Source organism: Anolis sagrei, chromosome 2, assembly GCF_037176765.1.
Source record: "Anolis sagrei isolate rAnoSag1 chromosome 2, rAnoSag1.mat, whole genome shotgun sequence".
Taxonomy (NCBI): domain Eukaryota; kingdom Metazoa; phylum Chordata; class Lepidosauria; order Squamata; family Dactyloidae; genus Anolis; species Anolis sagrei.
Window position 1 is genome coordinate 113,224,897 of NC_090022.1, and position 13,425 is coordinate 113,238,321.

A 13,425-nucleotide genomic window follows, 5' to 3' on the forward strand; every position below is an offset into this window, starting at 1 on the left:
GATTAAAAAAGATTTAGAGAAATGGAAATTTTTGAACTTATCGCTTCTGGGAAGAATTGCCTTGATCAAAATGTCAGTCCTTCCAAAACTACTATACCTCTTCCAAAACATTCCTATAATTAGGAATCTGAAAAAATTCAAGGAGTGGAACAGAGATCTTATGAAATTTATATGGAAGGGGAAAAAACCAAGAATTAAATTTCAAGTGTTGACTGACCAGAAAACGAGAGGGGGTTTTGGGTTCCCCAATTTTCAATTATATCATGATGCTTCTGCCTTAATCTGGTTAAGGGACTGGATGATGTTAAAGAAAGAGAACCTTCTCACTTTGGAAGGCCATGACTTGCGTGTAGGTTGGCACGCCTACATTTGGTATGGTAGAGAACAAAAAGAAAGGAATTTCGGAAACCATTTTATCCGATCTTCATTAATTAGAATCTGGGAAAGATACAAAAGTTATTTTTATTCCAAAACTCCTCTTTGGATTTCACCGATGGAAGCCAAACAAAGAAGACTATTGGGCTGGAACAAATGGCCAACGTATAAAGATATTTTAAAAAGTGGCTCATCGGAGTTGAAATCCCAAGTAGAAATAAACCAGAGTTTTCCCAAAATCACATGGTTACATTACCTACAAATAAAAGAACAATTTAACCAGGATAACAAACAAGGGTTTCAAATCAAGGAGATATTTTGGGACAAGTTTCTTAAAACAGAAACTAAATGTATAACAAAACTATATGAAAAATTATTAGAATGGTCAACGGAGCCAGAAATAATAAAAGGCTGCATGGTAAAATGGGCTGAAAATTTTAAAAGACCAATAGCTCTATGTGACTGGGAATTAATGTGGAAGAAAAAACTTAAATATACTTATGCGATGGACTTAAAGGAAAATTGGATGAAAATGTTTCATAGGTGGTATTTGACTCCAGTAAAACTACACTCTATGTACAAAAATGTTTCAAAACTTTGCTGGAAATGTAATCAGCACGAGGGAACTTTTTTTCACCTTTGGTGGAGCTGTGCAGAATCTCAAAAATATTGGAAAAAAATACACGAAGAAATGCAATTAATATTCAATAAAAAATTCCCAAGAAAAGCAGAATACTATTTATTAGGATTAACAGACTCTGATATAACACTTGATTCAAACGAGGACATCTTGTTTATGCATCTGACTACGGCTGCGAGAATTATTTTTGCTAAATTCTGGAAACAGAAAGAAACACCAGACGTACTCCAATGGATTGTAAAAATAAATGAGATCAAAGACATGGACATATTAACATTTTTATTAAAGAAGAATACAGGCATTATAATGAAACAGACAAACTGGTCAATATTAGATAAGTATATGGAAACAAAGGATAAACTAGACTAATGGGACGAGGTTTTTTGAATACAATAAAGAGGGATTTATATCCCTCATTTATAGAAAGAAGATGAGACTTTGAAGAGCGATGCAGTATCAGAAGGGAGCCCACTCCCTTTTTCCCCCTTTTTTTTTTTTTTTTTGTTGTTTTTTTTTTGTTTTTGTTTTCTGTTTGTTTGTGTGTGCACCTTTGCTCACTTTTTTTGGGGTTTTTGCTTTTTAATTTTTTATATATTGTCCGGGGTTTTGGTTTTTTTTTTTTTTTTTTTTTTTTTTTTTTTAGCTCTATCTCTTGACTTTCCTACTTTTCTATCTTCTTACATTATTCTCACTCTTTCGCTGTAACCACATAAAACCTTAATAAAATTTTTCTAAAAAAAAAATAGCCATGCGTGTCAGTGCTGACACGCGTGTCATAGGTTCACCATCACGGATCTATATTATAGGCCAACTGATCCTATTTTGATTATGAGCATAACAGAGGCTGTCTAAAAGAAGATCACTGGGTATTCAGGTGCAGGCACCAAACTGCAGCTAGTGGTCATTGATACTTTGCAGCCCAAGTGTAGATTGTTTAGTTCAAAATCAGACCAATATTTAAACATCTAGATTTTGTCTTTTCAGCCTTCAGCCCTGTGCTCCTTTGGCCTTGGCAGTCTTCCAGCCTTCTTTCCTCTTTCACTACTTTCCTGCCAGTATTAGGACAAAAAGCCATTACAAGGTGCCTCACACAATATGAAAACGTAACATAGAATTAAAGATTGACAGATTTACTGTTACAACACTAAAACAGCTATCTAAAAACACGGTCTAACCTAGAACACAAAATTTACTAAAAGAGAGGAAGCAGCAACCACAGCCCCATAAACTCTTGAAACTAAAAACAGAATGATTGGCTACAAGGCTTGTGTGACTGCCAAATGAGCATGTTACTACCTAACTTTGCCTATCTGTAGATTCAGTGGCCCTTTTCTCTTTCAGTTATCATATCTCCTCTACTCTTTAGGTTTCATTAACCTCTGCATTCTCAACAGTCTTTTCTCATATTCTTGCTTGTTTGCCTCCTGCATTTCTGCCACCCATCTTTAAGAGACCTTATCTTACCACTTCATCTGCATTTAGTTTCTCATTCTTCTTTTAAAAAGTGTATGGACAGTTATAAAATACAGATTTTTTTCAAAGATTTGTAACTGCTAATAATGCATTAAAAAGACTGAGAATATTCTAACAAAGTGGCTCCCAACCTTTTTTTCAACCAGGGCCCATTTTCACCAGGGCTCACTTTCATCAGGGACCACTCTCACCAGGGACCACTTAACCAGGGACCACTTGAACAGGGACTGCTTTGACCAGGGACCACTCTCCAACATTAGCACCAAAAGGGATGAGTCTTTTTAGCTCTGTGGAACAGAGTGGAAATAAAATTAAACAAATAAATAAAGAGGAAGGAGGTTCGTGGACTGGATTTTCATTCTCGCAGCCTCCTGCTGGGCCACAGCCCACAGGCTGAGGACCGCTGTTCTCACATATCTTACTTTTCATAGGTCCTGCTTGAAAGTTTCCTTAAACTAGTTAATCTTTCTCACATTAGTGTACTATTGTTTCAAACCATAATGCTGAAAGGAACCTTCTGGGCAGTTAGAGAGTTCATGAAGTTTCTGTGACATTACAGTACCTCAATCAGTGGCTATTATTCAGCCTTTTCCTATGTATAGAACTGTCACTAGCTAAAGAGACTTTTCTCCTTAATTTGAAACAGTTTTCTATATTTCCTGGTAAGAAAAGGGATGAGTGCATTTTCATCACTTAATCCTCATCTCTCTATGGATATACCTATGGGGTGGGGACAAAATGAGGGTATTGGCACACCAAATAAAAAATCTGCCCTCATTACATTTTCCATCAATCCCCAAATTTTTAGTATTGCAATAACTTAAAACTTCATTTAGAAATACAGTTTAGCATCTGAAGAAAATGGAGAGGCAAAATTATCAAGAGAAAAAGAAAACACCATAAATAGAAGAGTTCTGGTTGTGAACTATTTTCAACCTCTCATTCTCTGCAGCGGTAAAAGTTGGGGGACTGAAGGAAAATTGCATGAGAGGGGAACAGAATTCTCATTTGAAGGTATAGCCCCCCACCCCCCAGTAGCTTGTACTTCTGCCTTTCTCCCTGACTTTTCCTTATCTTTCCATTCTCCCCCTCCCAAATTTTCATGTATGTCTGCAGTCACACGTACTGCAGACCTCTACCTCTGTATCAGTGGTTCTCAACCTGTGGGTCCCCAGATGTTTTGGCCTTCAACTCCCAGACATCTTAACAGCTGGTAAAGTGGCTGGGATTTCTGGGAGTTGTAGGCCAAAACATCTGGGGACCCACAGGTTGAGAACCATTGCTCTACATTAACATCTTTAAATTATGGGGTGGGATCCTTTTGAATTCATACTTGAAGGCACTGCTTCTTAAACTGTGGGTCCTGACCCCAAATGGAATCCCGTTAGCTCAAAGTTGGAGTCACAAAAAATTGGCAACAGTAAAAGGTTTCTGACCGCTACCAATTTACACAAATCAGTTAGTAACAATGTGCAGTGTTTACAGTGGACTCTGTAGAAAATACTTCAGCTTAACTCCACAAAAAGGAAAATCAGCCTGTTTAGTAAGCCTTGCAAATGCTGGTGTATCATTTTAAATATTTCATTTCATATCAAATCAAATCATTTATTTCGGTCATAGACCAGCACAGGAAATAGAAATCACATTTTCATACAAACTTGGTACATTTAGTACATTAAAAATATAAATATAACTACTGAAGCACAATGTGGGTGAAGGAGCGGAGGGGGAAACGGTAAAAACATACAATGCACAGATCCATCACCGAATTGTAAATTCAGGGAAGATGATTACTGGACACACAGTTAACTTTTGGGACTAGTCATCCCCTGATGGATTTTGTATGCTGCTGCACAGAACTTTGCAACATTGTAGGTTGTAGCTGAATTAGTATCTGCAAGTAGCAGGGAGGTATGAAATTGTCCTGAATGGCTTGGGTGCTTGTATATAAGTGCTTTGGCTTGATTGTAATCCATAGCAAATAGTAGAACTGGAGAAAATCCCAATGAGGAGATCATAGAATCATAGAATCAAAGAGTTGGAAGAGACCTCATGGGCCATCCAGTCCAACCCCCTGCCAAGAAGCAGGAATATTGCATTCAAATCACCCCTGACAAATGGCCATCCAGCCTCTGCTTGGATGCTACTGCCTGCTTCCATGTGGGTTGGAAGTCATCCTCCATCGTTAGTGTGGCAAGACCAAGGGGTGCACGGGATAGTCGGAGCCAGAAGTTGAGTATGGCCACCCACACCCTGGCCTCCATCCTCATAAAGCCAGTCTCTAGTCGCAGGGTGGCATTAGAAACGCATTTAGGTACTTGCAAGGCCAATCTCAGAAACTTTGACTGAACCAGCTCTAATGGGGCAAAACTGGGGAAGGGGCCCAGCTGAGCACCATACAAGAGTTGGGCTAATGACTTAGCTTCAAACAGTTTAAGCACTGCCGGTGTAAAGTGGCCCCCTCTTGTCTTAAGATATTTAATATCATTTAATATCTGTTTTATATACCTACTAGCTGTCCCCTGCCATGCGTTGCTGTGGCCCAATCTGGTGATCTGAAAAATAAAGTAATGAGAAAATGTTGGTTTCTAATATATGTAATGTCTTTATGCTTGTGGGCTAAAAGTATTTCTTGTTGTTTCTTTGTCAGTGTTGATGTGAAGATTGTCTGGTTTGCCTACTCTGGAACATGCAACATGGGATCCCTTTCAAATCTTTGATACTGCATCTGTCATATATGTGTGTGTGTGTGAATAGCTGGATGGCCCTTTGTCAGGAGGGCTTTGATTATGTTTTCTTGCCCTGGTGAAGGAAGTTGGGCTGGATGGCCTTAAGGCAGCATTTCTCAACCTGGGAGAAATGCTGCCTTAAGGGGGGTCACTAGGGTGGTGTCAGAAGGGTCACCAAAGACCACCAGAAAACACAGTATTTTCTGTTGGTCATGGGGGTTCTATGTGGGAAGTTTGCCCCAATTCTGTCATTGGAGGGGTTCAGAATGCTCTTTGATTGTACGTGAACTATAAATCCCAGTAACTACAACTCCCAAATGTCAAGGTCTATTTCCCCCAAACTCCATCTGTGTTCATGGCACATGGCACAAATATGGCACAGTGGCATATGGGCATATGGAATATTTGTGCCATGTTTGACCCAGATCCCTCATTGTCCACAGTGCTCTCTGGATGGAGGCGAACTACAACTCCCAAACTCAAAGTCAATGCCCACCAAACCCTTCCAGTGTTTTCTGTCTTAGGAGTCTTGTGTTCCAAGTTTGGTTCAATTCCATCATTGGTGGAGTTTGGAATGCTCTTTGATTATAGGTGAACTATAAATCCCAGCAACTACAACTCCCAAATGACAAAACCATAATTTTTTGAGTGATGGTCACTCCTTGTGTTGTGAGACGTTTTGTTGCCAATTTTGGTGTGATTTCGTTCATTGGTTCTTTTGTTTTTAAGGTACTCATTATGCATAGAGCATTTATATATATATAGATATCTAGGCTTGCGGAAAAAGTCTTGGGCAGAAAAGGGTCACAAGTGGAAAAAATTTAAGAAGTCCTGCTTCAAGGCAAGGAATTTCATGGGTGACTTGCTTGCCCAGCCAGAACTGAGAAACTGACGGAACCCTTGATGGGGCTTCTTTGGAGGTAGAAACCTTGCCAATCTAATCCTCATCCTGCCCATCAGCAACCTCAACTTCATTGAAGCAGGTGATGGCAGGTCTGTGTCTCAGGGGGGTCTGAGCTTATGCTGGCTCCAGTTGCTTTGGCAGCCTACAGCCCCTGGGAGCCCCCCTTCCAACCTCCCTTGCCTGTTGCATCAGCCTTTCAAAGGAGAGCAGGTGGCAGAAGCTAACGAAGTGGGAATGGCGGGGCAGTGCTTCTTAGTTACCCTTCCAGACTGGAGTAAGGCTGGATGGGGAGAGATCAGATGATTTAGCAATAGGTTGTGTGAGAAGACAGCTTGTTTGAGCTACCAGTCGGAGTGGCCTGGATTGATGTGTGAAAGAGTCAGAAAAATAAACCATTCCAAAGGGATTCCCTTGCTCCACACTGCTGATGTAGATGTCAGATATTAAAAGTCCCCCTACCCTATCCAATGAATCTATTCTCTTTTATGAAGTGGTATATAAGTACAGCAATTTCTTAAGGATGTGGTAGTATTGGGCTGGATTGAGCCATTGTCTGGTGGTGCGGGTATAGAAAAGAACATTTAACTTCTGCAAGATGTGTCTGAAGAGCCAAAAAGTGTCAGTGAAATATGGGAGTTATATGTCTTCTTGAGTGCTTCTACAAAGACATGTTTGATGTTGTTTGGGTTCAGACAAAGGGCTATAGCTTGCTATCATATGCATGGGTCTTTTGGATTTATGAGTGAGTGCTAAATATATGAAATAGATTTTGTTTGAATTTGTGGCACTTTCTTTGCACATGCACGAAGGCTGTTAGGTATATTTTGTGTTCAAAGAGAGGCTCCTCATAATACAAACCATAACGCTTGGATGGTTTTAGTAAGAGGAGACAGTCAGAGAGCTAATAAGATGTCTTCCAAGTCCAGACATCTTTTTGCTTTCAGACCAGATCAGAAATGAGGTTGGATAGCAGAGGGTTCTTCACGTTATGAGAAAAATGTCTTTTGATTATCCCAGTAGTTGTTGTGCCTCCTAATCGCTGCCAAACGCTTTAGTCCTGAGATTATAATCTGTTTCCCAGACAAAATAGCTGTGCAGCAGTTTTTCAAAGACTCTGAAAATCACTGAGCAATTCTGGGTGTCAGTCAGTGCCATCTAGTGGCTACTTTTAGAGCTGCATTATATGTTATTGGTTTCACAGTCTCTTTCTCATTTTTGTCTTTCAGGTGTAATAATCGGACACAGTGTGTTGTGGTGGCTGGCTCAGATGCTTTTCCAGACCCTTGTCCTGGCACCTACAAGTACCTGGAGGTCCAGTATGACTGTGTCCCCTACAGTGAGTCCATTTCTCATTGTACTCTGATGCTTCTCCTGATTTCTGTTCATGATCTAATTATGGTCCCTGCTTGACCCAGGAAGGAGAGATGCTGCAGGCTGTCCCCTAATATTTCCTTAGATAATTCTGCCATAAAGCATGGGAGCATGATATATTTTATAGGGACTGCTAACAAAAGATTGAAACAAAACAAGGAACTTGGACATCTGTGCCTGTTGTGCCAGAGGAATTCAGTTATTAGAACAAAGGCGGAGTTGGCCAAAACACCTCCATCCTGCAAAGAGTGAATGGTTCAGTCTGGATAATGGAATCATGGGGTTCATGGTTTCCATCTGCAACTCTATCACTCAAATAGTGTTTGGGCAGCCATATCCATAGTGTCTCTAACAGTTCTCCACACTGAACACTTAACGGGTTAATACATTTTCTGGCTCCAAATTTTGGATATAATATTTCTCAGCAGTATAATTTCTTGGGCCATGTTTAGGATAGAATGTTGAACCCCAGCTCCATTTATATGGTGTTACCTGAATCAAGAACCCTTTCGGGGGGGGGGGGGGTGGGACAAAGCAGAGTTTGCAAGAGTAATTGTTTTGAACTGCAGCTTCCAGAATCTCCCTGCTATTTTGGTCCCTTCTACATTGTCTGGGGGCCCTTCCACACAACCCTATATCCCAGAATATCAAGGCAGAAAATCCCACAATATCTGCTTTGAACTGGGTTAGCTGAGTCCACACTCGGATCATGTGGGATTTTCTGCCATGATATTCTGGGATATGGGGCTGTGTGGAAGAGCCCTGAGGAATTCTGGGGCTTAATCAGATTGACCATGACTCTCTTCCATCTCAGTATCTAGGATTGATTTTTGCTGAGATCCACCCTTTCTCCTGGATAACTGTAATGACAGCAGGATTATATAGAAAGAATGCTCTTCACATAATTTAAGAAAATCTAAAATTCTGAGTAGTAAACGACTATAGAAGAAAGAAGATCAATGAGTATATGTGAGCCCACACATGCCTGCATAAGCAAGGTGTAGGTGTTTGAGATACATGCTCTTGTTGTGCATGTTATGTTTGCAGTAGTTGTTTGTGTTAATTTGTGAGGATATGTGCGATTCTATAGCATTTGGCTTATCTTTAATATCTTTGGTGCATTGTGTCAGTCTTTATATGGTAAATACACTGGGTATGCTAGATCTATACATCAGTGTTTCACATGCTCTGAATTTATATGCATAGAATCCATGCATATATGACCTGTATGCCCATATGGGTGGTACAGAGGATTTGTCTGCTCAATTGGATGGATACCTATCTCCATGTTTGTGTGCACTGCATGTGCACAAACTTCATAGTGCATTTACACATGCATGCTTCTGTGTCTGTGCTTGGGGGTTGCCTTTGCATTAGGGATACAGGTACCATCTGGGAGGTGGGAACCTGATTTCAGTGTAGCAGCCATGGCAGCAGGAGGCAGGGGTGTTACCACACAGCAGGCTAGACTGAACATGACAATGGTTTCCCCAAAGACATTGCTGGTCATTGCACGCCAGGGCTAAGATAGTTGCTTGCATTTATGTTCGGAATGCTCATAGACATATGATATATATTCTTATTTAGGAGCCTCCTTATGAATACTCACACAGGATGTGTGAATTAAATACCAGCATATTGGTGGCTCTGCATGTATGTACATGCATAATTGTGGAATGTGGACATGTGTGGGTATACATGTACTTGTGCCATCACTTTCATGTCTTTTTAAGCACAAACCTATCTTTCTCCAAACAAGAGGTCAAAAAGGAACTATATTCTTCCTTGATGAATAGGAAAAATAAGAGTGAGCATTCTAAGCAATTCACCCTGAGAAAGCATTCATGTGCTATCATTTTTCTCAAAGGTAACCAGATGTGACATTCAAAAAAATACAGGACTATTTTATTCTGTGGTTCGAGAAATGATCATCATGCACTCTGGAGCGTAAAAGAACAGTGGGAACCTTTTTATCTCATGAGGGGGCTCTTCTCTTCTGCACCTAGCCTGTTTCATTCATACAACTGGAATAAACCTAGTAAACATTATGGTATGACAACAACTCCTTAGCCTGATCTCTTCACTCATATGTGAATGATAGGCCATACTTGGGTTGTTCAGATGTGTTTGCTTCTCAAAATGAGATCTCTTGTTTGATGGAATAAAATTACTCCTAATTTTAGAATAGCTGCAAAAATCCAAACTGCAATGCCTTTCATCTTGCACCAGGAATCCTGACCACAGTTTAATGTCTTCCCAAGTCGAATGATTGTGACTAAAAAATGCCAAGCTTGGCTTGAGAGTGTCCCTCCTTCCTGGGTCAGCAACTCATTTACACCTCCTCCTTTCCTACTTTGTGTTGCGTGGGGTGTGTTTGAGGAGAAGGATACTCCTTATCTTTTGGTGTCTTGTACACTTTCCATTGGGACCAGGGGCCATATGGGAGGGTAAGTCTTATCGGATGTGCCTCCCTCCTTGCTAATGTCCCTTTGGTTTCTCCTCACAGATGGAAGTGGAGCAGAGCAGGCGTGGCCTCTTAACCTGTTAATATTCCTTCCTGCCTCTTTTTCTTCCAGCTACCAAGTGGCTTCGAAACAAACCAGCCAGCATTCATCTCAGGGTGGAACTAGGTCTGATCCCCCCACTGTTAACAGCACTGGAGATCCACCAAGACAGCAAAGAGCACTAATTCCCCTGGGTAATTAAAAGTTGGAAGAGGGGTAAAAATCAAGGCAATTGGAAAGGCAATAGAGCACAGCAAACTTGCAGACACTGATTTGCCCTTTGTATTGGTGACCCCAGTAGGTGTAATACTGGTCTATGAATGTAAGCATAAAGTATGTGTCTTTAAGTTGCCAGTCAACTTAGGATGACCCAATGAACTTCATAGGATCTTTGGCAAGGAATACTCATACCAAACTTGTTATTTGCAAACCTAAACCTAGATAAGCGCATTTACAAACCCATTCATATGCAAATACATGTATATAATTTCCCAGAGTCATATGCAGAATTATTTTTTTCATTTTTTAATTGCGTTTGTAAATATACTTGCCTAAATACCCTTAAGGTACCAGATCCCATCTGATTTTGGAAACTCACCTTGGAAGCTAAGGAGTTTTTTTTATGTCAGGAGGACTTGAGAAACTGCAAGTCATTTCTGGTGTGAGAGAATTGGCTGTTTGCAAGGACATTGCCCAGGGGACGCCTGGATGTTTTGATGTTTTACCATTCTTGTGGGAGGCTTCTCATGTCCCTGCATGGTGAGCCAAAGCTGACAGAGGGAGCTCATCTGCACTCTCCTGGATTCGAACCTGCGACCTGTCGGTCTTCAGTCCTATCGGCACAAGGGTTTAACCCATTGCACCACCAGTAGCTCCTGGAAGCTAAGTGAGGTCAGCTCTTTAATACTTGGATGGGACACCAACAACAAATGTCAAGTGCTGTAGGTTATATTTTGAAGAAAGGAACTAACAAAACAACTTCTGAGTATTTAGTGCCTAAGAAAGTCACAAGATTGACATAAGTTGACAGGCAACCTGAAGGCACACACTCATGTACCAATTTCTGCATGTCTTCAGATTTTCACATCCAGTATCTCTTGAGTTAGTATTGGCTTACATACTCTTTATCGGTATATTATACTATTCCCGTTTATAGGTACCCATGGGAAATGTATGGCTCATGAGGGAGAGGGTCCATCTGGATCCGCACAAATTCAGCAAAAAATCACTTTTCTAGCCAAAAATAGCATCTAGAGTAGAAATTATGGAAGTGCACCCACAGGTCCCATATGATTCCTCAGCTCTGTATGGGGTTCTTGGACTTTCCGCCAATCCCCTTGAAGCCTCCCAACACAGGCATTTTTTTAAAAATCTGCATAATTTTGGGTGACTTTCACATCAAAGCAATAGTAGTAGCCTAACAAATATTTTTAAAATATACAAAAACACAGTTATCCCCCTCCACTTCAAAATTTCCAAATGCTTCTCTTTCACCGGAACTACCTTAAAATGGTAGTGGGAAGTGATGCAACATGGTTTTGGATGGGTTCTGAAGTATGTTAGACCACAAAGAGAGGAGAGTTGGCCTCCAGTCCCCACAGCTTTGTCTAGCTTATCAAGTATCAGCATGTGCCAAAAATGGCCTTCTGGCTCTTGGTGCATAATTACTCCAATGCAAAACTTCTTGTTCAATTCATTCATGTTAATTTTTCATGCAGATTTTTATTAACTATGTTTTAAAATTGATCCAAGACTTCATAAACCATGAGCCATAGTTTGTGACATTGCAGGTACATGCAGTGACCTTTCTCCCTTTCTTTTGTCTCCTTACATATTGACTTTGGTACAGATTAAACCAGAGTTCCTCATTACACTTGGAAATTCTGGCTTAATGTTAGTTAACAAACCAGATAATAAGACAGACTCATAGTGAAAGTGATGCATGAGTCCCCCACACTTCCTCAGAGCTTCATAAACCAGGTGGACATGGTTTATGAACCCATAGCCAAAAGTCCAAAGTCAGCTATAACGTCTTCAATTAAAATCCAGATTTTATTCCACTATCCACTGTAAAGGGAACGAAGGATAATTCTCTGTCACACTGATATGGAATAGCAGCCTCTATGTGCTAGTTTCCTTTTGATACAAATCTGCTGGGGCTACATGGTCTTCCCAACTTCCTTTCGTGGTTTCTTTGTTCTATAAAAGAGATGGAGCCAGTCACGTTCCCCTGGCCTTTAGCACACATTTAAAAATACCATTTTGTAGCTTTCACATTGGTAAATATTTGACACACATACTCCCTGTTCACCACAGAGCCAGGCCTCCAGGGCATCTGGTGTCTATTGCATGTGTCTATTACATGTGAAGTAGAGCCAGAAACAGAAATGTTTTTTTAAAAAGTTATTGTAGTCCCTTACTAGTAATGAATAAACTGAAGAGGCATTTTGAAGTAAGTCTACCCTGAATTTATGCAGTCGTGTGCTCAGCTCACTACAGATAACAACAAAGAACACTGGGAGAGATGCTTACACACGACCAATCCTGGAAATCTCACTCTGTTGCTCTCTTACTATGAGGTGTTTCACCTGCAATGCTGTGTGCTGGGTGAGCTGTAGATGTCTGTTACTGTATATTCAAAAGCTCACTAAATTTCTAACACATTGTTCTCAGCTGTCTTCCTCCTCCAGTTTTAAGTAGGGGGTGACTTGATCCAGTGCTGTTTTGTGTTTGGGATCAGGGCTGGGTCTGGTGAAGTTAGGGAGAAAGCACAGGAAAATGGAGACCCAGGGGAGAGGGGTGGCCTGCAGAGGGATGGTAGAGGCGAGTGGGGCCTATTTGTCAGACCCTTTTGCTTTCTTCCTTTGCAGCTACTTCCATTCTAACCAGATGCTGATCTTCCTTCCTCAGGGCCAATATGACATGTGGGGGTGGGGGGAGCCGCAAAATAATTTATTTAATTATGCGTCCGATTTTTGATTTTGAATTTTTTTAAGCGAATTGTTTTTATTGTGTCAATATTTTTTTAACACAACCTCCCTTTCCCCCACCTTCTACCAGCTTCTTCTCTTGGCTTTCCCTTCTCTTCTCTCACAGTTTTCTGCCACCTGCTTTCTTTGCCCCCACCCCACCCCCACCCATTCCTTTTCTTCTTCTTCCTTTTTTGTTAGATCAGGGCTGCTTAGTTCTCCTCTGTAGAGGAATCTTCAGACAGGATGTAGATGTACAAGGAACATATTTTGATGCCATCACTTATGCAGGAAAAATGATGCACTTATTTAGTACCTGAATTCTACTGTAAAATGAGTGGGTTTTTCTAGGCTTCACCAGACAGACACTTCTGTAAATTAGGCAAGGAACTGAGAGCTGCCAGGAAAACCCAGTGTTTGATAAATCTGTGGTTTGCCTAAATAGAAACTCCAGAATCAA

At 40.7% G+C, this 13,425-nt stretch overlaps 1 protein-coding gene across 8 annotated transcripts in view; it reads left to right on the top strand.

Annotated features, from left to right (window-relative positions):
* The window catches only part of ADGRL1 (adhesion G protein-coupled receptor L1), a 204,669-nt gene that overhangs the window by 133,791 nt on the left and 57,453 nt on the right, over window positions 1–13,425 (top strand). For all 8 annotated transcript variants that reach the window (XM_060764886.2, XM_060764885.2, XM_060764889.2 and 5 more), the window contains one exon: window positions 7,348–7,457. In XM_060764886.2, the coding sequence (XP_060620869.2) occupies window positions 7,348–7,457 (110 nt within the window). The remainder of the gene's footprint in view (window positions 1–7,347; window positions 7,458–13,425) is intronic.